A 25,199-nucleotide genomic window follows, 5' to 3' on the forward strand; every position below is an offset into this window, starting at 1 on the left:
ATTCAATTACATTTTATTTATACAGCGCCAAATCACAACACAGGTTATTTCATGGCACTTAACACATAAAAGTCCTTACAGCAGAACTTGTCAACGTTATACAATGTTGTTCACAAGAAATTAAATTTGTTTGTCCTTCAAAATTAATCTCAGTCGTAAACATTCAAAGGAGAAGAAATCTATATTTATGGATTGGATTTGAACTAATCATGCAGGGATCTCCATCATCTTTGGATCGGTTCACAAAGTGTAAAAAGAGGTGTGCAGTTGTTTCTATATTCATGTTGCATAAATGACAGTTCTCTACCTCAAATTTGAATATTGTTTTAATGAATTCATTTGAGGGATACATTTCATTTAAAGTTTCTAAATGTAATTCTTTAAATTTAGGAGGGATTGAAAATTCGAGGAATTTTGTTCTTATAACCTGTACTTCAGATTTCTGGTAAGGAGTAAGATCTAAATTGTTTTTTTTCTTCCTGTTTATCTATTGATTTACACTCCAGTCCAGCAGGTGGCGGTAATGTGGTTTTTTTTTTTTTTTTTTTTTTTTTTTTTAATATAAACTATTTGCCAACATCCAAGAAAAAGTCATAGAAGAAGAAGTACAACGTAATACTTCCGGGTCGGAGTTCACAACACGCATGTGAGAGTTGTCGGAAACAAGCACTGACTGGAAGAGGACTACAGCTGCGTTTATGTTCAGGTATTATTATTTGTTTCTCTGCATTTAACGGCGTTCAGGACGCTGCTGTCGGCCAGCTTCTGTTCTGACGGGGATGAACAAGACGCCACTCACGTGATGAGCACACGTTCAGCACAGCTCACCATCGACCGGCAATCTTTCACAAAACAAACCCGCAGAAGGTCGTTTAAAGACATGAAGGTCTTGTGAGACCATCCGGATGGAAAAACATATTCAGCTTGCTGAATGATAAGAGATGATTTTTTTAACCCGTTTCCTAAGTTGCACATGCGTTTCTGAATCAAAACAAACATGGCCGCCAGTCCGGCGATCAACGAGGGAACTTTAAATGTGAGATTTTTCTTGCATCGGACGGAAGATGTTTTTCAACCAGATGTTTAGGAGACACTTAAAAGATTTTAAATCGACCTTCAGACAGGAGGAAAGTGTTTTCAGACGAGTATTCAAGCATCGTCGCTTCATTTATCTCTAGAAAACCAACAGTTAGCTCAGGGCCCAACGTGCGCTTTTTTTCTTTAAAAAAAATAAGACACGAGCGGCTCAATTCTCTACAATTGTGTATAATAACCGGACAAATAATGTTTGTTTGTTTTTTTTTACACGATGTTGACCATAATATGCTTGTAATTTTGATATATAAAGTCTAAAAATAATTAAAAAAAAAAAAAACCTTTTTGAAAGTCACTTGTTAATATGCCATTTAGTGTTTATTAATAACCGCACAATAAGATTTGAAAATTAATGTTTCAACAACAGAAATCTTGATTTATGCTTATATTGTTGTGAATAATGTAAAATCTGGTCCAAAAAAATTGCACTTGAAAATTAGTTTGTGGCTCATTTTGCAATAACATTTCTAGGATGTCGTTTATGGAGACTTTTAATTGTATTTTATTAAAATCAAATGATTATATTTTATCCCGATGAAACATACTCACACAGCCAATAAAAAAACCGAAAACAAATGTTATTTTAAGAATTATTACAGATTGTGAATCATGTGAAAGGTTTAAGTGAGAGTCACCAAACATATGATGACTGTCATTCATCATTTATTCACTGAGTCTTCATTATTATCATTGAATATACGTGATATGAGATTCAGACAGAAAATTGCAATAAAGGTGCAAATCTCTAAATAACCGTTTGATTTAAAAGTTAATATTTGATATTTGTGTTGGTTTTGGCCTGTCGATAATCTCCAGTCAAAAGTGCTTGTGTGTGAAGTCCAGTTTGTGTTTGTGCTTCACGATGAACAGGATGGACGCCAAAGTGAAGAAACAGAAGCGGCATCAGCAGAAGCACAGCGGACCGAAGGCTGAGAAGAAGAAGCTGAGGAAGCAGGGAAGCTCGACGGAAGAGGATGCGCGGAAGCGAAACCCCAAGGCGTTTGCGGTTCAGTCGGCTGTCCGCATGGCCAAAACCTTCCACAGGTGATTCATGACGCTCAGCTGCTCTAAAGAAAGAATAATCAAGGACTCTTCCAATAACTTTTTTTTTTTTTTCTTTCTAAGGGCCCAGGACATTAAAGCCAAGAAACACCACATCCCTCTGGTGGACCGGACTCCCCTGGAACCTCCTCCAGTTGTCATTGTGGTCGTTGGGCCACCTAAGGTGGGAAAGAGCACCCTAATCCGCTGCCTGATCAAAAACTTCACCCGGCAGAAGCTCGGGGACATTTGTGGACCCGTGACCATCGTCTCCGGTGAGTCTGGCTGCTGACATCTATGCAAATATGTCGCATGGGATCCACACGCACACACACAACACACAGAGCCACGCACACACACACGACACACAGAGCCACGCACACACACACGACACACACAGACACGCACACACACACAACACACAGAGCCCCCCCACACACACACACACACGCACACGCGCACGCATGCACACACACAACACACAGAGCCCCCCCCACACACACACACGCACACACAACACACAGAGCCACGCACACACACACACATGCACACATGCACACACATACAACACACAGAGCCCCACACACACACGCACACACACACACGCGCACGCATGCACACACACAACACACAGAGCCCCACACACGCACACAACACACAGAGCCACGCACACACATACAACACACAGAGCCCCACACACACGCACACACAACACACAGAGCCCCACACACACACACACACACGCACACACAACACACAGAGCCCCACACACGCACACACACAGCTCCACTAAGGAAGCGCAGCAGACGCTCAGGTGAACTACCAGCTCGTTAATAAAGGGTAAACGCCCCTAAACTTTAGGACATCCGACCTAACCATCTTTGAATCTGCCGACGGCGTTGAGGAAGTAGTGAGAAGCTCTGAGAGTGATCATGTTAGTCGTCCTGGCAGAGCAGCAGCTCTCCTTCACTGTTTCACCTCCAAATTTCCCCTCAGCTGTGTTTACAGGATCTGAATCTCACGTTGCGTTACTGTTGTTACAAACTTCAAGAACTAAGAGAGCATTTTTGTTTAGTTTCTAATGAGTATTTGAAGGCGTAATGTTACGTTTATGCTAACATTTAAATCTATTTCATTTATTTAGTTCAAGTTATGTAATTAAAGTAAATAATTCAATCTTTTCTTAGTATTTTGTCATATTGATCCCGGTTATCTTACCTTAATACACTCAATCTAAACCTCACCAATCATCACTCCTCAAGCCAAAACCAACCCAACCAAAACAGAGCAGCATGTCCGAGTCAATCAGAGAGTGATGGATCCTCGGGAAAACATTTGGTTTATGGGAATCATGCATCGTGTATAAGTGACTGCTTTTTGTCATTTTCAGGCAAGAAGCGTCGGCTGACTTTCATGGAGTGTAACAATGACATAAACACCATGATCGACCTCGCCAAGGTGGCTGACCTGGTACGTTTTTACAGTTCTCAGTAAAAAAAAAAAAAAAAAAAAAGTAAATTTTCGGACCATGTATGAAATTCTAGTGGGGCTTTTAGTTTGATGTCGCCATTTTCTTCTGCTCAAACAGCATGCGGTTTGTTTTGATGATGACAGGAGAGGTTGAAGAGAATCGCTGACTGTAAATGAGGCATTATTTTTGTTCATACAGTCGCTCTTGTTTGTAAAGACATTTACTTTGTGCTGTATTGCTGTCACAGGTACTTAATGAATAAACATGTTTCTACCATATAATTGCAAAAGGAGCAATTGTTTTTCTATATTATAGTTATAAATACTCCAATTTATCGGGTAATATCAATGTTTGATTTAGATTAATGGATATTACAGTCCTATATTCTATGTGTGCATCCCTGAAAATGTGCCGCCCTGATTGGTGCACAGAGGATTGTTGGTGCTTTAAGGACGCTGAAGTTTCACCTGATTGATTCTTGATTATTAACTGATCAAAGGATTCTGTCGTTGGTAAAAGTTTGAAGTATCCGAGTCTTTGGATGAGTTCTACAAATAGGAATCCATCCTCCAAAGAATGCATCTTTGAGGACATTGAGGAACACCTACACACTGACATGGCGTTTATAGGGCCAAAAGTACATTTAACACGGGTATGAATCAGCTTTAAGTGAGATGTGAAGCAGTAAAATAAGACTTGTGATAAAGACGTGTAAAAGACAGAATGCTGAATGCTACAGTTCAGCAATGCTGCTCAGTAACTTTATTTGAACAAAAAAATTGAAATGTAAATCATAAATTAATTCCATTGAATCATTTTAAATGCATTGTTTTCTTCTTCTTTTTTGTCTCCAGGTTTTGATGTTGATCGACGCGAGCTTTGGCTTCGAGATGGAGACATTTGAGTTCCTGAACATCTGCCAGGTGCACGGTTTCCCACGTATCATGGGTGTGCTGACTCACCTGGATTCATTCAAGAACAACAAGGTGCTGAGGAAGATGAAGAAAAACCTGAAGCATCGCTTCTGGACAGAGGTGTACCAGGTAAACACAAATCAATCACACTTTTATCGCTTGAAAAAGTGTCCCCTTGCTCACATCCAGAATCTTGCACATTGAGACGATAAAATGTTCCCGGTTATGCCGTTTTTACATGTGAGTGCATGTGTGTGATCCTGTCAGGGGGCCAAGCTCTTCTACCTGTCTGGGATGGTGTACGGCGAATATCAGACTCAGGAAGTGAAGAACCTCGGCCGCTTCATCTCCGTCATGAAGTTTCGTCCTCTGGTGTGGCAGACTTCACACCCGTATGTGCTGGTTGACCGGTGAGTGGGAGCTGGAGACCGCACTGGAAGAGGCTATTGTAGGAAATGACCAGAAAACTTCCAGATATGTGGAGCACGCTGTGATTAACGTGTTCAGGTTGTCGACAACAGTGGACTGTTTGCCTGGCCACCATATATTCGTATCAGTTTAATTGTAACAATAGTGTAAGAGCAATTCCAAGTAATTGCAACTTCTTTAGATCGGCAGATTAATAGTTTTCACATGTACATCCTTGTAAAAACCTAAAGTCAAAAAATACAAAGCATAGGTCCATTCCAGTGTCACATACAGGCTTAAACATCCATTCATTGGTTCATCCTTCAGAGCTTTTCTCTTTCTTCTTTCTTCTTCTCCACCCACCTGACTTTCGTCCTATCCTGGTCACATGGCTGCTTACTGCACATGTGCGGTGATGATATGGGCTGCCCCTAACCCTAAAGCAACAAAAACATAGCCACCAATCCCATCTTAAACTTATCATATTACCATCTCATCTTATTTCCAAGGATAAACCAACACAAAACATACTTCTTTTACCATAGAAACTGATTTGGGGCTTACAAATAGAGCATTGTGTAACACTTGAAACTAAATCGACTGTCGGCATCACATGTGGAGAAGGAAGGAATACCAACTGTCCACAAAGTCCTGTTGGTTTTTCAACATGGATCCGATTCTTTTCAGATGTCGTGTATTGGCCACCGCTTCACTCGAGGCACTCCAGCTTGTTTCCACAGTCTGAGAGTCTATTACCACAAACATTCAGATCATATTCCTCCTTCTTCCTGCAGGATGGAGGACCTGACTGACCCTGAGAGGGTCCGGACAGACCCCAAGTGTGACCGGACTGTGTCACTCTACGGCTACTTGAGAGGGACACATCTGAAGAACAAAGGCCAGGTCCACATCCCAGGTACTAAACCCGAGGTTTCTCCTGCACATCGTGCTGTTAAAGGCAGACGTGCTCCTGAGTGGTGCTTCAGGAAGTTTCTGCTTGAAGAATAAGCGGTGATATGTTGTGTGTTTGTGTCGGTCTGCAGGTGTCGGAGACTTTCAGGTGGCGGATGTGAACTTCCTGCCGGACCCGTGTCCACTGCCGGATGCTCAGAAGAAGAGAGCGCTGAACGAGAAGGAGCGTCTGCTCTACGCTCCCATGGCCGGGGTCGGGGGGGTGGTGTACGACAAGGACGCTGTTTATATCGACCTCCCCGCCAGCCACGTCAACCAGCAGCAGGTGTGTGTTTTTGTTGGTGTGAGATGTGTTGTTTTTGGAGAATCCTCTCATGCTGAATTTGAAAGGTTGAATCAGATCAGACGTGATGCTGTGCCCTGGTGGTTGAAATATCTTCGCCCTCTGTTACAGGAGGAGGTGCGGCCCACCACGGAGCTCGTCCAGTCCCTCATCGACACACATGCCACTCTGGATGCCAAGATGGCTGCCAGTAAGGTGTCTCTGTTCAGCGGCTCCGCCACGCTGGACCCTTCAGACATCAGTGAGCCGAGCGGGTGAGACACCACAGAGTTCAAGGCTTTAATTCTTACAGATATGAGGCTTCTTCCACTCTTTGACCAGAATGAAGGTGGACTGCTGACTGTGCGGTCCATGACAGCTGATACACTCCTGGGTGGGCTTGATGTTGCTGTCCACTGTGTTGATGTGTTCTGTGCAGGCTTCTACTTTCTGTGCTTTAGTTTTGACCATCCACAAACTTAAAGCAGCGTGTGGGTTCACTTCCTGTGAAGGAGATCAGAGCCCGGCTTGACCTCTTTCTGACCACCACGTATTTCCAAAACAATCAGGGTTTCTACAGACAGAAGTACGGCTCTGCTGCTGGACTCACCGATGTCTCCAATAGTGGCCAAACTATATATCTATATCTATAAATATTTATATCAGCAATGTTGAAATGTTCTTCTGCAGAGGATAAGAAAACACTGCAGCCTTGCGTTTGACACTAAAAAGCACCAAACTTGTTCTGTTTTGTTTGTATTTCAGAGAGCAGGAGAGACTTGAGGAGAGGAGTTTCTGGGATCCTAACACCCAGAGAGAGAGGAGGAAGGTGGTCTTTGCTGGGGAGGAGGAAGATAAAGATGATGATGATGATGATGTCGGCGGGTCTAGTGATGACGAGGACGACGACAGTGGAGAAAGTGACCAGGCGGAGGAGGAAGAGGATGAAGTTGACGATAGGGATAATTTGTCTACATTTCTCAAAGAGGCGAGAGCTGAATCTGGGAAGATGTCGGCAGGCGACGCCCCGCCGTTAAAAAAACAGAAAGTGGGGGAGAAGAAAGATGGGAGGGAGGCGGGCAGCGAGCTGCCGGCGTTCGCAGACGGTGAAGACCAGCTGGAGATGAGCGAGGAGGAGAGTGAAGAGGAGGGGGAGGCAGGAAGAGCAGCAGACTCAGGACACTGTTCTGAAGAGGAAGAGGAGGATGAGGAGGAGAGTGATGATGAAGACGAGGACGGCGATGTAGAAGATGAATCGGTGGAAGAGGAGGGGAGTGCTGCTCAAGCAGAGAGTGAGGAAGAGGAAGAGGAGCAGGGTATGTACTCAGTTGATTCCATTTTCTTTATGTTTACTTTCACTTTCATTTTACTTTTTAAAAAGGCCCATTTTTTTCAGTGGGATATATCACGAATGTGTCGAAAGAATTTCATCTGTCACAAACAGAATTTGGTCGTCAAGGTTACTGTGACTGCACACAACATGTTTGTGGCCATAACTCAAAAATGAATACAGTAACTTTGACAAAATTTCTCACAAATGTCTCATGACAAAGTGATGACATTTTCAAACCAAATTTATAAGACCAAAGGTCAACATGACTCATTCCTGGCCACTGATTTCATTTTACTGTATAAAATAATGTGTGTTCAGTACTGTGAGATACAAGCAGGTAAATGATGTTGTAATGCCACAGGAAATTATAATAGTTAAAAAGTAAAGTTCAATTTGACATTTTTATATTCCTTCAATGCAAAAAGTTACATGTTTTCTCATGTGTTTGGTTTCCTCAGAGATGGAGCCCAAGTCTTCAGGTAACTGACAAAAGTATCAGCTGTGTGCTTTTTTTAGTCAATAGCGACTATTAAAAACACAAAATGTGATGAGGAAGATCATGTAGTACATTTGAAAAGCTCCAGAACAGCTTTGAAATGTTCCTTTTAATGATGTTGAGCTCTGTTTTTATTCAGTTTAATCCAGGGATACACGGATGGTGTCAAAGCAGCTGGATTGATTTGGTGTATGCTCCTTTAAATTTGCTCTCTCTCTCTTCTGCTTGTGTCCACAGGGGCTCTGAGATGGAAGGAGGGTCTGCAACAGAAAGCATCAGAAGCGTTTCTTCGGCAACAAAAAGCTGCCCCCAATCTGAGAAAACTGGTTTATGGCTCAGGTATCTGATTACATGTACACACACAAGTGAAGTGAAAATGTTCTGAAAGAATTATGTCACAATTCATTCAAACATTCATACAAAATACTGTACGGAGAAAACAACGGCTGGCTTTAGAAAAAGTGAGCAAATGTTTTGTGCTACATGACAGCTGGCTGCCCTCGCAACCAACAAAAGCTGCGTATTAGCCATTTTGATAAATACCGGTCATATTAATATAGAATAGAGTTAAGAAATGTGTTTACGCCCAACGTTTCTGATTCTTGACCGTCCCTTGTCCTCTTTGTTTTGCAGTTGTAGAGGTAGATGACTCTGAGGAGGAGGAGGAGGAGGAGCTCGGCGGGCTGTTCAGAGTCAGCGGCGCTCAGAAGAGCAAAAAGTTTCACGCCAACGGACTGGATTGCTCCCGTTTCATCCCCGACACCCTCCACAACTGGGAAGTGGAGGAGGTACAGTAACACACCGTGAATACAGGGACAGCAGACCGTTCTCTAACGCTTTGTTTGCTGATCTGAAAAACTTTTAAAAAGTTGAAATGAAACCTGAACATGTTTTCTCTTTCAGATGGTAAACTCGATCAGGGATTGTTTTGTAACGGGGAAGTGGGAGGAAGGTGAAGATGCAGCCACGCTGCTGAAGGAGGACGGTGAGGAGATTCTTGACTTTTGGTTGAGAAAAAATAATAATTCTTTTCACTGTTGAAGTTTTAATTAATGTTAATTAAATCCATTTTAATTGTGACCGGGGACTGATTCAATAAACATGGACTTTCAGTTAAGAATAATGGTGGTAGAAGTGATTTGAACTGTTGTTTTTGTGTCTCTAAGAGTCCCACAGACTCATATCTGTCCTTGGCTGTTTGTTTTTATCTAGAGGAGTTGTACGGCGACTTTGAAGATTTGGAAACAGGAGAAGTCCACAAGAACCAAACTGGAGACCGGGACCAGGCGGAGGTACGAGATACACTAACTTTGTCATCCTAAAGCTGTGTTTTCACATACACGCATAAAGCAGCGGCATGGTGATTAAAAACACAAGCTGCATGATGCTTGTTTCACCGAAGCCTCCTCTGGGCTCATGTTTTTTACCTTCTCGTTTATTTCGTGTAATTTCCGAGACACATCAGACCCACAGCTGTGGGAGATCCCCTCATGCTGAACAATTAATTCATCTGACCCCAACCAATCGTGTCCTGACGGTTCAGGTTGTAAATGACAAATTCACTGAATTGTGTTCAGACATTTATTTGCTTATTTACATGTTTGCTTTCTCGGGATGGGCACTTTAAGCAACATTCTAAATACTACTTGATTATTAATCGACTGTTGTTCGTCAACTTGTTCTTCTTCTCCTTATTTTTTCTTTTTGATTTTATACACTTTATTAATCCCCGAGGGGAAATTTCATTTATGTTGTTTAATGGCAGCTTTTAATTCATTACTGACACTTTCTGACGGGAGTCACACATTACAACACGGTGCCGGCAAAAAACTGACGAAAGGGAATAATGACAGACATGTATAGTAATAGATTCTTTAATACTATAACGACTATCTGAATATTCCCAAATTATGTAAACAGCCTCAGAGAGAGAACTGTTCCTCTCGAAAAACTCAGGCTCAAAAATGCCATCAAACTTGGAAAGCTCTTTTGCTCAGACCAAGCTGAATGTCTTTAGTTGTTATCGTGTTTGAGATGAGGGCTGCTGTTTCCTCTGAATGCCGAACATCCGACTTACTTCGACTGGTGATTGCTGCACATTGACTGTTGATTTGTGGATGGAGCGTCTGCTCGGTGCTTTGCTCTCACATCGTTGTGCATAGTTGTGTTGGACTCATGACACGCTCACCTTGAACTGCAGAGTTTCCACTGCACCTTATTTTCAGTGAATTTTTGAAGGAGTTAAACACAGAACATTTGGACTGTTTGTGCATCTAATCTCACAGCGAAACACCCGCTAGCAACGCGTTACTTATCTCCTTATGTTGTTCATGATTGTTCGAAAATTTTGAAATCATGACTCATCTCTAGCTTCTTTGCAGCACCGTCCATATTTGCAGTATTGTCTCCTGTCATGGCCACGACGTTGTGTTCTATCAGAATCAGCTGTAGTTTGGGGTTTTTGGTTGTACTCCCTGCTCTCCAGTTCTTCACATCAGACATGAAGTACTGTCTATGAGAAAATTTCAAGCTTTAAGGTTGTTCGAGAGAGTTTACATCCATGTCGGGGGAACAGTGAAGGAATCGCTGCCCTGTTTGCTCTCGGGTGTTAAAGGCAACAAATTCTACTGTTTAGCACGATGAAGGAAGAAAGAAGCTTGTTTGGGAAAAAAAACAAATATTTTGTCCGATAGCATGTAAAACGTACGTTGTTAATGTCGTCACATTTCACATTCAAGCTTTTTAAAGAAACGATTTACATTCCGGTCATGTCGATAACACCGTTTAGTGTTCACAGTTGAACCATGACTTGTCTTCTGCAGGATAGTGAAAACGATGGCGATGATGTCGACGACGAGGTTGAAGAGCCTCAGGTGAAGCTGGACGATGACGAGGTCCTGAAGAAGAAACGTCTGGACAAGAAACGCCGGCTGAAGGAGCGGTTTGACGCGGAGTATGACGACGGCGACGCCACGTACTTCGACGACCTGAAAGAGGAGCTGCAGAAGCAGGCTGAGGTGAGCTCGTTCATAAGAATCTGTGTTAATGGTTGTGTGTACGGATTCGTATATTTCTGTGTTTTTATTCAAACTTTTCCTATATTCATGTCCACAGCTGAACAGAGCAGAGTTTGCGGAGGTGGACGATGAGACCAGAGTTCAGTACGAAGGCTTCCGGCCGGGAATGTACGTCCGAGTAGAAATCTCCTCTTTACCCTGCGAGGTCGTGACCAACTTTGACCCCCACTACCCCGTCATCCTCGGAGGCCTGGGCTCCAGCGAAGGCAACATAGGATATCTGCAGGTATGTGCAACGACATGAGCGCTGAGTCAGCACTTTCTTCTTTCTTTTCTTTCTTTTTTTTGCACATTATGAAAAACAATTATTATTAAAAAAAACAAAAAAAACATATGTTCACAAATACACACCTTCTCATTCAAGAGTTTTTCTTTTTGTTTTACTACTTTTTACTATGAACTATGGAGTAATAAAATGAGGAAAATATGTTTTAATTTTTAGATGCACATTTTCATACAGTGTAAATATCTGTGTTGAAGTCGGTTTGGGCAAGTTTTAGTTTTTGTTGCTACCAACCATTTCAACTATTATCTTTGAATTACTTCACCTGTTTTTCACTTAATTACAACAAATGATCTCAACAGTATCATGATCACTTTTAGGTAATTCTTGTAAATGTTTGTCCTCGCTTAAATAACATTACATTCTTTTAAAGAATAATAAGAAAAAGCTTTGAAGCTTTTCTGGGAAAAACTGAAGAAAAAAAACAAGACTCAAAGAAAAACAAAAAAGACCTGCTGTGGTTGTCTCAAAAATTATATTATTATGTTGATCAGCATAATATGGAGACGTTTCTACAAGCAACTGAAAGTTTATCACAGAAGTACACTTTCTTTTATATAGTACAGTCACTGAAAACGTCCCATCCCAGTTATGTATCATATACAGATACATATGTTGACTGGGCCAGATTAATTCACATCACCATGGTTTTAAAAATACTCATGCATTTGTGGATTCAGCGACAAACTGTTCACAGAAAAGGGTTTTGGGATGTGTTCCTGAGCCCATGCAGTGATTTCCAGTACAGAATGCTGTCTTTTTTAAATGCAGAGTCAACTGAGGGCCCGAAGATCACCACCATCCAATACTGGTTTATGCCCTCGTCCCTTGCGTTCAAATGTTTCTCCTATTCACTGAATCTTTTCATGATATTATTAACCATAGATGAGGAAATCCCCCAAATCTTTGCAATTTCACATTGAGAACATTAATCTTAATTGTTGCACTATTTGCCAACACAATCATTAACAGAGTAGTGACCCTCCCCCCATTGATTCACATCACCATGGTTTTAAAAATACTCAAATTATCACAAGGAAATGAAATGAAATCATTATTAATAGATGATTAGAATATGAATCCTGATAAAACATAAGCTTATTACAAAGATTACTTTCACAAGCTGCAATCCAGAGGAGGACATGGTGAAATATTTTTATCATGGAAAATCAAACTTGTTTTCTTTAAATAATTAGATCATTAACTTGTAATCTTGAGATAATGGGATGAAATAAAATTACAGCAACCATGTATGTTTGTTGTGTGTGTGTGTGTGTGTCTCAGGTGCGGCTGAAGAAACACCGCTGGTATTCTCGTATCCTGAAGACCCGGGACCCCCTCATTCTGTCTCTGGGCTGGCGGCGCTTCCAGACGATCCCTCTGTACCACATCGAGGATCACAACGGACGCCACCGCCTGCTCAAATACACGCCGCAGCACATGCACTGTGGAGCAGCCATCTGGGGTGAGACTCATCAGCAGCATGTCGACTGCTGCTAAGCAATGAATCCTTAGATTTTTCTCTCTCTGTATCTAAGGTAGACCTTTTAGTTCTCTGGTTTTACGTGATGATAATAATATTATTCCAGTTTACTGCATCATGAGGGTAAGACATTATTCGATCAAGACTATTCCATGTCCATTTATGCTTTTGTGTTGGTGCTCCAGAGCAGAGTTCATAAGATTGAAGACTGAAGGTCTGTCATGTTGCTGTGGTTACCTTTGTGCTTACACAGCACTAAATCTGTGCATTTAGGCTCCATGGGTTCACACAAAGTTTGGAAACTGAGGTGTTGTGTATAGATTCTGTTTCTACGGCCCAATAACTGTTAACAAAGCAGTAATGCTAAAAATCAATCCAGCACCTTCAGAGCTGCTGTTACATTTTATTTTCAGTTAAAATTGCCATTTCCAGAATTACGATTTTCTTTCTGGCGTGCTGGATGCGCTTTTGTCACAGATATATAATATTGATTCATTTTTCCTCTATAAATAAAAGTCCAAGTATAATGTTTTTCTCTTCTATGATTAACCTGTTTTCGTCATGTACTTTTAGGACCTGCGTAAAAATCTGATGATGTTTCAGGTCATATTCATGTAGAAATATAGAACATTGTAAATCTCCAGCAGCATTTTCATTTTTCTTTTCTTTCCTGTACAATGACTCTTTTATTCCAGAAGTGATTAGAAGTCTTGAAGAAATGTTTGTCATTTTAAATGAACAAATGATGATGATAATAATAATAATCATCATCATCATCCTGTCTCACTGAAGGTCCCATCACACCGCAGGGAACCGGCTTTCTGGCTGTGCAGTCAGTAGCAGGAACTAAAGTAAGTTTCAGTCTCTCAGATTAATGCAGGTTTACATTACATTACATTTCATTTAGCTGACGCTTTTATCCAAAGCAACTTACAACACACCGATGGTACACCATCGGGAGCAATTTTTAGGGTTCAAGGACGTTTAGGCATGTGGACAGGAGGAGCTGGGATTGAACCACCAACCTTCTGATTAGTGTGCAATCCACTCTACCAACTGAGCTACAGTCTCCCTTATGTAGTGTTCACCACTGTTTGAGTTGATAAACTACAGATCATATAACAAAGAAAAACATAAATAAATCCCAACTGTAGTAGAAGAACTGCTTTCCAAGAGTCAAACTGGCATCCTTCTCGTTCATTTTTTTTTTTTTTTTTTTAATTTATTTACATTTTCGACATGATGTTTGTCTTTGTCTGACGACTGAATCCCTGTTTTCTCTCTGCAGGCTAATTTCCGCATCGCAGCCACAGGCGTCGTCCTGGACCTGGACAAAACAGTGACGATAGTGAAGAAGCTCAAGCTGATTGGTTACCCATACAAGATCTTTAAGAACACCTGTTTCGTTAAGGTGGGGAAGATACACTTCATCTGCACCTCTTTTTTTAAATTATTTTGTCTGGTTTTAGATGAACTAGATGATGAAGTAAAGAAATATCTAAGGGGATATATCAATAATGTAGAAGATGCATCATTTCCTCCAGCTTTGGCAGTATTGTTGTGTGGTCCATAAAGAAATGATCATGGAATAATAACAAAAGGTACTCTGCAAACACTCATCACTATTTACTGTATGAGTAGCTCTGAAGGGCAGCAGGAGTTTTGTTTGCCTCCACTGGTTTTGATGCTAATGCTTTGTTGTCCATTTAAAAAAGGACAGCACAGTGTTAATAGAAGCAGTTCTGTACTGTTATTACTCGTCGTGTCGAGGGTTTTGATTGACAGCTCCTTCTGTGTTCACAGGGCATGTTCAACACGGTGCTCGAGGTTGCTAAATTTGAAGGTGCCTCCGTCCGAACGGTGTCAGGGGTCAGAGGTCAGATTAAGAAGGCGCTGTCGACCCCACCGGGAGCGTACAGAGCAACGTTTGAGGACCGCCTGCTCATGAGTGGTGAGTGACAGCTGTTTGTCAGCTGTTGTTGACTGGACTGATATGATATATTCTTGGTTTCAGCTGGTACCTAAAATATACCGTTTTTCTAAATTAAGACCTGAAACTTAAATTTACTCCTCAGGTATTTAGTGACCCAGAATATCGTACCCTGTCTAATTCATTCACTTCACTCAACTTCCTGGTAGTTTTCAAACTATTTGTATTTATGTTCTTGTGTCAAAAATTATTGAAAAGGTTGTTTTCTTTATATTTTCTATAAAGTTTCTACAGAGTAGGAGTTGAACTTTGTATGCCTTCGTCCTGGTGTCCGGTGGACAAACACGTTCTGTTTTCAAGTTGTCCATATGTACGTACATGTGTGAGTTTGTCCATCCGAGGCTCATAAACAGGATCTCACAGGATTTTAATTTAATGGTCGAAAGTCACACAAATGTCTGAAAGGATAACATGATGAAAAGACACTTTTCTGTCTTTATAAGGTAAAGATTATGACCATCTTTCACCTTCGGTCGGATACTGAATCGGTGACGCTAATCTTGGATGTCCACCTTGAAACTGTGGTGATTGTGTAGATCAGGTTGAATATGTGTGTTTTAAAACTTGTAACTTCTTTTCAGCAACATCCATTTTGGAATCATTGTGTACTGTCACAGAATCAGTTTTATGACCAAATCCCTGTAAACTCTTTACTACATACAAGTCTGGACAGATATGCAATGAAACTGGTGGTAATTCTAAGTTCAGCATGGTGTTCTTGTGTGAGAGCCACAATTGTTTATCATGAGTTCATTTGAATTTGAGGAATATTAATAATTTAATTTCTGACTCATGCTCGTTGTGCAGGGAATATTTATGGAAAATATATTGAAAGAAAAGTTTATGTACATTTAATGTTCACAATTGACGCTCCCTTTAAATTTGTGAGTTAATGACAGCAGCAGCTGTAACAGAGAGCTGCATTAGACACGGGAGCGCATCGGTTTTCTACCGTCATCATTTTTAGTTTTTTCAGTTTTTCTCTGAAAGTGGATACATCTCCTGTCATGCACATCAGAAAGAAAGTTAGTGTCTGCAACTCATTCGTGGCTTATTTTTGATAAGTCAGAGAGAACGCCGCTAATTGTTGGTTCACTATTACAATGAACAAATACAGACACAAAGGTAATGTTTTTCTTTTTTGCTAAGAGAGCAGGATCTGGTGTTAACACTCAGTCCTGCTGCTGATTTTCACTGTTGACACGTTGCAGTATTGCAACAAAAGAATCCTCTGTGGTCCAAAGGTATTTTTCCTTACAGAAAATCCATATAAAAGAGACATCTGTAAATTGAAATGGATATCGTTAAGAATTTCTAAGTACTAGTTTTTAACGATACTGCCTATCGATCGGTTGCTTAACAATTCTCTTATCAGAGAAAAAAACAAATCAAGAACAGAATTCACATTTCTTACATTTTTCATTTGTACTGTATGTAAGATTAACATTATTGAGCAGCTTTGTTTTGAACAAATCACTATTATAGACTTGACATCTGATTAGACATTAATGAAAACATAATGAATACTGTATCCCAACTCTACTAATAGATCCCCCTAAATCCTACATACTGTACCCTAAAGTAACTTTTTCGTTAACAGTGTCTTTACCATGTGGGCGTTTGGAGTTGTACTACCGTGTAGACTACTGCAGGTAGAAGCAGTTGGTGGTCTTTAACACGATAATGGTGCAACAAATTTGACAGTTCAATGTGTCACTTGAATGCCTCCGTGTCTTTTTGTTGACGCGTGTTGTTCCTTGTGCATTCTGTGTAGACATCGTGTTCCTCCGCTCCTGGTATCCGGTGTCGGTCCCTCAGCTCTACAACCCCATCACCTCTCTGCTGCTGCCTGTCGGACAGAAGGACAGCTGGTCGGGCATGAGGACGGTGGGACAGCTCAAACACGACCTGGGCATCCGCTACAAACCCAACACGGACTCTCTGTACAAGGTGGAGTAGACACATCTCTGAACGCCTCGTACCGGGAAACACTGAGGGATGACTTTGTAAAAGACTTGATGTGCAGAGAAGAAGGAGAAAACTAAAATATTCCCTCGTGTCCCACAGCGCACGATGGCACCTTGCATCGTGAACCCTGAAACTAAATTTAGTTTCATTTGCATGTTCTGTTATGAACATTAAATTGCTTTAAAACAGAATAACATAGCTTGGTGTCAGGAGGAGACGCAACACCTATAGTGTAAACTGATGTGCTGAAAGGGAAGCTTGAGTTTTATTTAAGACATTAGACATTATTTTAGACAGATATTATTATTATGATTATGATTATTATTATTATTATTAGGGAGGCTGTAGCTCAGTTGGTAGAGTGGGTTGCACACTAATTGGAAGGTTGGTGGTTCAATCCCCAGCTCCTCCTGTCCACATGCCTAAGCGTCCTTGAACAAGACACTGAACCCTAAGTTGTTCCCGATGGTGAACCGTCAGTGTGTTGTAAGTCGCTTTGAATAAAAGCGTCAGCTAAATGTAATGTAATATTAGACAAGCCCAGAGAGTCTTTAATCTTTTCTATGAATAAAATGTTTTTAGCAAGACGTCAGAGAGCAGAAACACTCCTCAGTCATGGGGCTTCACCGGGGTCATTTATGTAGAAAATAAACACAGGAAAACACTTAATCTGTAAGTAGGGAATAAAAAACTAAGAAACAATGAAAATGGGAGGATGGAAATGGATTTGTGCTGTAACAGTTAGCTGATCTATTAATCAGCTGACAGAAAATCAGTTTCTAGCGGTTTTGATAATCAAATACTCACTGAAGTCAGAGCTTCTCCAAAGTGCTGTTTTATATCACAGTAAAGTAAATATCTTTGAGTTTTGGACTGTCTAGACTTGAGAACCCAATACATTACTGGACAGTTTTCAAAATGTTCTGGTATTGACACTAAATATAAATACTTAATGTTTTTTTTCAACCATAAAATGGATTTTGTTGGATATGTGCATCTGTGAGTGGATATGTGTGTAAATTCATGTGGAGTTTTGACACCAAGTCAGAACAGAATTGTTTTTGCTTTGTCATATTTCCTTTTTGCGTTTGGTTTGTTTATTTCCATCTTCTCTGTTTTGTGTTTTCTGTCACTAACCTGGGTCCTGACTTGACGTGTGATTGTCCATCTCTTTCCCTTCTAGCCGGTAGCCCGAGCTCAAAGGCACTTCAACACCCTCCGCATCCCCAAGGAGCTCCAGAAGTCCCTGCCTTTCAAGAGCAAACCCAAACAGCAGCAAGCCAAAGGAAAGACGCCCCGAGACCTTCAGAGGCCGAGCGTGATCCGAGAGCCTCACGAGAAGAAGGTGAGCAAAACCTCCGCAGACTCTACAGACTCGGTGCAGCAGCTCATCCGGAGCAAGAATCAAACAGATCAGTTCAGTTCACTTTTTCTTATATAGTGCTACATTTTAATAGATATCAAATCAAGGCACTTCATGTGTTAAGATCAAGACACAGTATTATAGAAATAAACCCAACAATTTCCCCTTGAACATGCAGATAGTCTCTTTTTCAACGGAAGAAACGTCAGACAGAACCAGAGTCTGGGGAAAAAAGCTGTCTGGTTTGTGAGGCTGCAGATTGGAAACATGCAGCTTTGGACCCCAAAAAGGAAACCAGAAAGCAAAGAACAAACTACAGGAGAGAGGAGAAAGGAAATGACATGCAATAGAGAGCTATACTGTAAATCACTGACCTATACTGAACAGAAAACCCAAAGAGAAGAGCACTCCCAGCTCTGAAATGTTATCATAGCTGACGGAAACAAATGGCAAGACTATGCAAATGAGACCAATGTTGATTCTTTGACGTAGAAGATGACTTTGTACTGTCACATGCACCAAAACATAACTGCGCCTTCTCCCGTTCTGATAGGTGGTGGCCCTGCTCCAAGCTCTGAGCACAGTCCACAACTACAAGAGGAAGAAGGCCCACACGGTGCAGCATGCCAAACACAAGGACTTCCTCCAGGAGAAGGAGAAACAGGAGGAGGCCAAGCTCAAGAGACAGAAGGAGGCGCGGAAAAAACTGTACCGTGTCATGGGCCAGGCAGACCAGAAGAAGCAGAGGTCCAGCCTGAAGGGGGCGCCGCAGGATGACTGATTCACTGTATCTGGACTCAAACCTCTGTAGACTCTGACGGAGTCTTTGGACTGTTTTCCATGACTGTGACAGTTTCTTTCTTTTTTTTTATTGTATTTTTCCACAGTGTTGACCTTAAAACAGCTGTAAAGATAAATGTATCTGATGTTTTAATAAAACACAATAATAAACTGAAAATGTGATGTCACTTCTGCGACTTAAACTTTACAGATTCATGTCACTGTTAGCGGCATTAATCTAAGGCCGTCAGATGTTCCTGTTGAATTCATTGTCTCTTGGTGACAACTTCACAGATGATCACACAAAGCGGAAGCCCCTTTATCATGTTTTTCTTTTTCAAACTTCCCCTCCAGCTTCTTTAGTTTTCATAGAATTTTTGTACGTGTGTGATTTGTCACAGGATATCTGCAGTTATGTGCAACAACATGAGCGCTGAGTCAGCACTTTCTTCTTTCTTTTCTTTTTTTTTGCACATATGAAAAACTATCATAAAAAAAAAAAAAAAAAAAAAAAAAAAAAAAACGTTCACAAATACACACCTCATTCAAGAGGTTTTTTTTTGTTTTACTACTTTTTACTATGAACTATGGAGTAATAAAATGAGGATAATATGTTTTAATTTTTAGATGCACATTTTCATACAGTGTAAATATCTGTTGAAGTCGGTTTGGGCAAGTTTTAGGTTTTTTTGTTTCAACTATTATCTTTGAATTACTTCACCTGTTTTTCACTTAATTACAACAAATGATTTCAACAGTATCATGATCACTTTTAGGTAATTATTGTAAATGTTTGTCCTTTCTTAGATAACTATTTTAACCATCAGTATCTGATGGATTACAGATTAACTAAAGGCACACTGTCTGGATGTCACTCTTCAGTGTATAAAGTGGTATGGGATAGAATTACATTTTTACAAATTTAAACTTAAATTCACACAATAAAAGACACAACATAAACATCTGGTGCATCATGAAACAAAAAATACGACAATGGAAACCCTGAACTGGTGAGCAGATGTATTTCTGCCATCAAATTAAAAATGACCTTATATTTTTCATCATTGCATTCTGTCTTTAATTTATATTTTCCACAGGGCCCCAAATTTTTTTGAAAACTGCGTTGTACATTGTATTCTTTTAAAGAATAATAAGAAAAAGCTTTGAAGCTTTTCTGGGAAAAACTGAAAAAAAAATGACTCAAAGAAAAACAAAATACCTGCTGTGGTTGTTTAAAAATTATATTATTATGTTGATCAGCATAATATGGAGACATTTCTACAAGCAACTGAAAGTTTATCACAGAAGTACACTTTCTTTTATATAGTACAGTCACTGAAAACGTCCCATCCCAGTTATGTATCATATACAGATACATATGTTGACTGGGCCAGATTAATTCACATCACCATGGTTTTAAAAATACTCATGCATTTGTGGATTCAGCGACAAACTGTTCACAGAAAAGGGTTTTGGGATGTGTTCCTGAGCCCATGCAGTGATTTCCAGTACAGAATGCTGTCTTTTTTAAATGCAGAGTCAACTGAGGGCCCGAAGATCACCACCATCCAATACTGGTTTATGCCCTCGTCCCTTGCGTTCAAATGTTTCTCCTATTCACTGAATCTTTTCATGACATTATTAACCATAGATGAGGAAATCCCCCAAATCTTTGCAATTTCACATTGAGAACATTAATCTTAATTGTTGCATTATTTGCCAACACAATCATTAACAGAGTAGTGACCCTCCCCCCATCTTCACTGTTGAGGGACTGGGATGCTATTTTTATACCCAGACATGTAACCATATTAGGCTTTAGTGCTTCAGTCAGGAGGCCATATAACACTTTTGCCCCCCACACAGACCGCTGAGCTCCAAAAATTTGTTTGGTCATTCACTTCTGATCTGTTATCTGAAATTTAATTGTTTGTGAAGCAGGGCGGGCTTGCAGCAAACCCTACTCACTTTGCTCCCAAATTTTGCACACTAGTGCACTAAATTAGAACATAGTTCACTACTTCAAACTCCAGGGCGACTGAGACGAATTATGACCCTCTTGGCTTTCCATACATCTGTTCTCACATCCAGCGGATGCTGTTATAAATCTGCCTTTTAGAAATGGATACTGAGCACTAAATTCATCAGATAACGTGTCACACCATCTCCATTTTCCGTGGTATCTACCGAGTCTTTCCATTAACGACAACTGTGTTATTACAGGACTGAAACACCGTCTGTTTATATCAACGAGAAATACATGTTATTGCGAGTGGACGCAAAAGTAGTCATCAAAACTGTTACGGAAATTTGTGATGACTATTATGTAGTCAGTGTTGATATATTATCAACACATTTGCGACAATTTGTGTCGTTGGTGAAAACGTTCCTAATCATTTAAGTTGTGGTGATGCTGTTATTGTGAAGACGAGGACCGGAAGTGTGCTGGCGGACCCACGAGCTGCAAAGAAGCTCCGAGAAAATAAGAGCCGGCTGGTTGTAAAAAGTTTCAGCAGCAGGATTATCCGTGCGACCTCAGGCCGGACTGTGGGTCTGTTTTCAGGACTGTGGGTCTGTTTTGAGGACGGACTGTGGGTCTTGTGGGTCTGTTTTGAGGACTGTGGGTCTGTTTTCAGGACTGTGGGTCTGTTTTGAGGACGGACTGTGGGTCTTGTGGGTCTGTTTTGAGGACGGACTGTGGGTTTTGTGGGTCTGTTTTGAGGACGGACTGTGGGTCTTGTGGGTCTGTTTTGAGGACGGACTGTGGGTCTGTTTTCAGAACTGTGGGTCTGTTTTCAGAACTGTGGGTCTGTTTTGAGGACTGTGGGTCTGTTTTGAGGACGGACTGTGGGTCTGTTTTGAGGACGGACTGTGGGTCTGTTTTGAGGACGGACTGCTCTCAAGATGTCTCCGACCAACAAGGACGTTCGTCAGCAGTACTCTTCAGAAGCGGGTAAATACACGCAGCTTTGTCAGCATTAACAGGTCGCTCCTATGTATACTCAGCACAGCTACTGCTGCCCACGTGTGTGTACGTGTACGTGTGTGTACGTGTACGTGTGTGTCCTAAATACTAGTAAACCAGTAATATCGCGTGATCGGCTGTGACAGTGTCGCCTGTATTTTGCACAACAAAGCTACGAACATGTGTACACCATGTGTCCTTGTAGAAGATGAACATGTGTGATCTGATATTTCTAATCTGAGCGCTCTTCTCTAAACCACCACAGAAAACCTGTATCACTACTTGAGTGCCATTAATGGCACCTGTAAGTCGTTATGAGATATTTGTTTCTGAAACTCATTCATAAACGGAAACCTTTTTTTTTTTTTTTTTTTTTTTTTTAGAGGCCTGCAGCGAACAGCAGTTTTCATTCGGCAGTGTGCTGTCTATAAATATTCTGATGGACCTAAACATGTGACTAAATCAGTTCGTCAGTGGTAGTAGAAAAGCGCCAAATAACTGATAATTAAATAGCCTATTTGTTGTGGCTAAAACTGATTTCAAAACCACTTATATACAACAAATGTAAAGAAGATCATAGCCTATGTTTTTTTTTTTTTTTTTTTAGATTGACATGTTTGTTTCTCCAAAACTCAAATTACACCATCAGCATCTCTACAATAAATATCACATTTATTTATTGTAAACTTACTCCACAGTATTTCCAGTATCAGAAAAATCCCAGTCAGATTCTAATGTATTATTTTATAAGTTTTCACATGCATGGAATTTGTGTCAGTGTAGTGGTGCAAAAACAATCAATGACTAAAAAGTAGGAAAAAAACAACTAACTATACAGAGTGACAACATGAATGAACACAAAAAACAGGTGATATCTAAATGAAATTTCATAATAAAGTACAAAAGTCTGCAGAAGTGCAAATGTTCACAGTACAAGTAGAAACAATTTGTGTAATACTATAAAGAATGAATGCGTTAATGTAATGCACCATGTTAGGTGTGATGATTTAAAGATAATAGATTTCACATTAATGTGATGTGTAGTATCAATGAGTGGGACAGAGTCTCTATCAGTGGGGGTCCTGGACCTTGTTGATGAGCCTGCAGTCGGGAAGAAACTGCTCTTATAGCGTAAAGTTTGGGTCCAGATAGAACTCAGCCTCTTACTGGAGGGGAGTGATTGAGAAAGTTTACATCCAGGGTGGAAAGGTTCGGACAGATCTTCTCTGCTTGCCTCAGTGTCCTGGAGGCGTTCGGGTCCTGGAGGGACGACAGGTTGCATGTTATCACCCTGTCTGCAGAGCGAACGAAGCGCGAAGTCTGGCCTCGTCCTCGGCAGTGGCAGCAACGTAGCAGATGGTGACGGAGAAAGCCAGAATGAATGGCAGCGTAGAAGGTTGATCTTCTTCAGTTGCTGCTAGAAGAAGTTCCTCTGTTGGGCCTTGTTGGTGAGGGAGCTGCTGTTCTGCTCCAACTTGAGGTTCTGGGTGACGATGGTGCCCAAAGAAGCAGTAGGACTCCACAGCGACTGGGGAGTAACACACGACCTCCGCTGTCACTTCCTCCCTTTCCAACCTTTTCTGTTGTTATAACTCACCATATGATGCCACACAGCTGTCCTGACAGAAGCTGATGCATCCTGTCACGACCTCTGTATATTCATTTAGACTTGTGGTAGCAGACCTGTTAAAAGTTAATCAGCTGAGGATATTAGAGGAGTAATTTGTCCACCAAAGAGCTCTGACAAGTTTATGACTGAAGTGTCCTGTATCGTGGCCACAAGATAGTTTTAGGTTTATAAAAACACACCAAAAAACAAGAACACAAATTAATAGATTGTGATGTGTTTGTGTCAAAAGTTTGATTTGGCCTATATATTTCAAATATTGATATTGACCTCAAAGGCTTCTGCTTCCATTACATCCAGTGTCGGGGCCTTAACGTCACTGACACTTGGTCCAGTTTGGTTTGGGAGTTGAACTTTACATAGTGGCCTAAAGCTCTGATTCTAACGTGCTGACAGACTTTAACATGTGGACACTATCAATTCATTCCAATGCAATTCAGTGCAAGGCAATTCAATTCAATGCAATTTATTTGTATTTAATTCAATTTTGTGTACATGTAAATCAAGACATAAGACAGGGCATAGTCCATAATAAGGATGAGAACTCACAATATTCTAGAGAGAAGCCAAACAATGCAGGAACTCCCACATGAACATGAATTGGTGACATCGGGGAGGAAAAACTCCTTTTTAACAGGCAGAAACCTCCAACAGAAGCAGACTCCATCTGCCTTAAACTGTTTGGAGTGAGAGGAGAGTGGAGAGAGAAAAGAACAGCATAGAGAAACAATGAGCACTGGGCAGCTTGGTGTTGGGATGTCGTAATAACGAGGAATTAATACAGTCCAGTCTAAAGTTAACAAATGCACGGACTCCTCATTGAACAAATTGAAATCTATTTCTATAAATATGATTCAAAGCAGCCAAGTGCAGTTCCTTTAATTGAAACAAAGTGTTCCATCAGTGTTGATCAGTTGTGTCAAATGCAGCTCTGAGATGTAGCAGCTCAAGGATAGAGACGAACCCATGGTGAGCTGTAATGAGAAGATCAATGGTAACTTTCAAAAGTACTTTTTCTCTGCTGTGATCATGATCTAAATCCTGATTGGAAATTTTCAAACAAAACAGTCTTGTGCAAATGGTCACATTTATAATGGTTTGTAACAGATTTCTAGGAAGAATAAAACAAGTGGGATCTTTGGACGGGACGGGAGAGCAGACAACACCTTTCCTGGGGTTAATTAACAGGTTCGACTGGAAGAGTGCAGCTGCTCCTCTTTTTGAAGCCCGTTTCAAGGAATGTGATAATAGTGATTCATTATTTAAGACGGACACATTTTTCCTGTTGCAACAAGCACGACTAAATGAATTTGTACTGATCAGTTATCAAATAATTTACGAACAAAGATTGAAAGTAGAGATCTAATATTTAATAGTCCACATTTATTTGTCCTGTTTTTTGTTCTGTTAAAGTATTTGTATTAGTAGTACTGATATCTCTTCTAGTTTGTATTTTTGATTTGATTTGATTTTGGCAGTCGGGCAGTAGACAGTATCTCTGGGGTTTTGGGTGTGTGACTGCTGTAAAGAAACTACAGAGAAGCCTGCAAGACTCCAACTTTACCTTGTCATCTGGATCGTCAGGTTGTAGTGGTTTGTACGGTGGCCCTGAGGGTCAAAACACAAAAAACATTTGAAAGAACACAAAAATATTTCAGATAAAATTATGTT

The 25,199-nt window shown here is 40.7% G+C and overlaps 2 protein-coding genes and 1 long non-coding RNA gene across 7 annotated transcripts in view; 2 read left to right on the top strand and 1 right to left on the bottom strand.

The window, feature by feature from the left end:
- The first annotated feature begins 618 nt into the window (after positions 1-618).
- bms1 (BMS1 ribosome biogenesis factor) lies at positions 619-19,124 on the top strand. Of its 3 annotated transcripts, XM_069168555.1 has the most exons (24): positions 619-706; positions 1,966-2,139; positions 2,221-2,411; positions 3,527-3,606; positions 4,462-4,650; positions 4,789-4,931; positions 5,724-5,845; positions 5,973-6,166; positions 6,296-6,438; positions 6,929-7,479; positions 7,955-7,975; positions 8,230-8,331; positions 8,626-8,780; positions 8,896-8,977; positions 9,205-9,284; positions 10,815-11,009; positions 11,107-11,295; positions 12,637-12,817; positions 13,628-13,686; positions 14,124-14,246; positions 14,639-14,786; positions 16,600-16,775; positions 17,977-18,138; positions 18,710-19,124. In XM_069168555.1, the coding sequence occupies exons 1-24, from the start codon at positions 699-701 to the stop codon at positions 18,935-18,937; spliced, it is 3,696 nt and encodes a 1,231-aa protein (XP_069024656.1). In that variant the 5' UTR covers positions 619-698; the 3' UTR covers positions 18,938-19,124. The 3 variants fall into 3 exon arrangements, with proteins under 3 accessions (XP_069024656.1, XP_069024658.1, XP_069024657.1); XM_069168557.1 differs by lacking the exon at positions 7,955-7,975; XM_069168556.1 differs by lacking the exon at positions 619-706 and having other exon boundaries at positions 1,958-2,139.
- Positions 19,125-21,285: 2,161 nt separating this feature from the next.
- mtr (5-methyltetrahydrofolate-homocysteine methyltransferase) overlaps positions 21,286-25,199 on the top strand; it is a 40,604-nt gene continuing 36,690 nt past the window's right edge. For all 3 annotated transcript variants that reach the window (XR_011179196.1, XM_069168516.1, XM_069168518.1), the window contains exon 1: positions 21,286-21,889. Coding sequence is in view for 2 of the 3 variants with exons in the window: in XM_069168516.1 (XP_069024617.1) it covers positions 21,841-21,889 (49 nt within the window). In the remaining variant the exon portion in view is untranslated. The remainder of the gene's footprint in view (positions 21,890-25,199) is intronic.
- On the bottom strand, positions 22,577-25,146 carry LOC138209773 (uncharacterized). Its single transcript, XR_011179200.1, has 3 exons — positions 25,093-25,146; positions 24,078-24,502; positions 22,577-23,429 (listed from the first exon to the last, which is right to left on the bottom strand). It is a non-coding gene; the product is annotated as an uncharacterized lncRNA (long non-coding RNA).

The sequence above is a fragment of the Embiotoca jacksoni genome, unplaced genomic scaffold, assembly GCF_022577435.1.
Source record: "Embiotoca jacksoni isolate LCO1_2020_lvr unplaced genomic scaffold, fEmbJac1.0.p SCAF_40, whole genome shotgun sequence".
NCBI classification, from domain to species: domain Eukaryota; kingdom Metazoa; phylum Chordata; class Actinopteri; family Embiotocidae; genus Embiotoca; species Embiotoca jacksoni.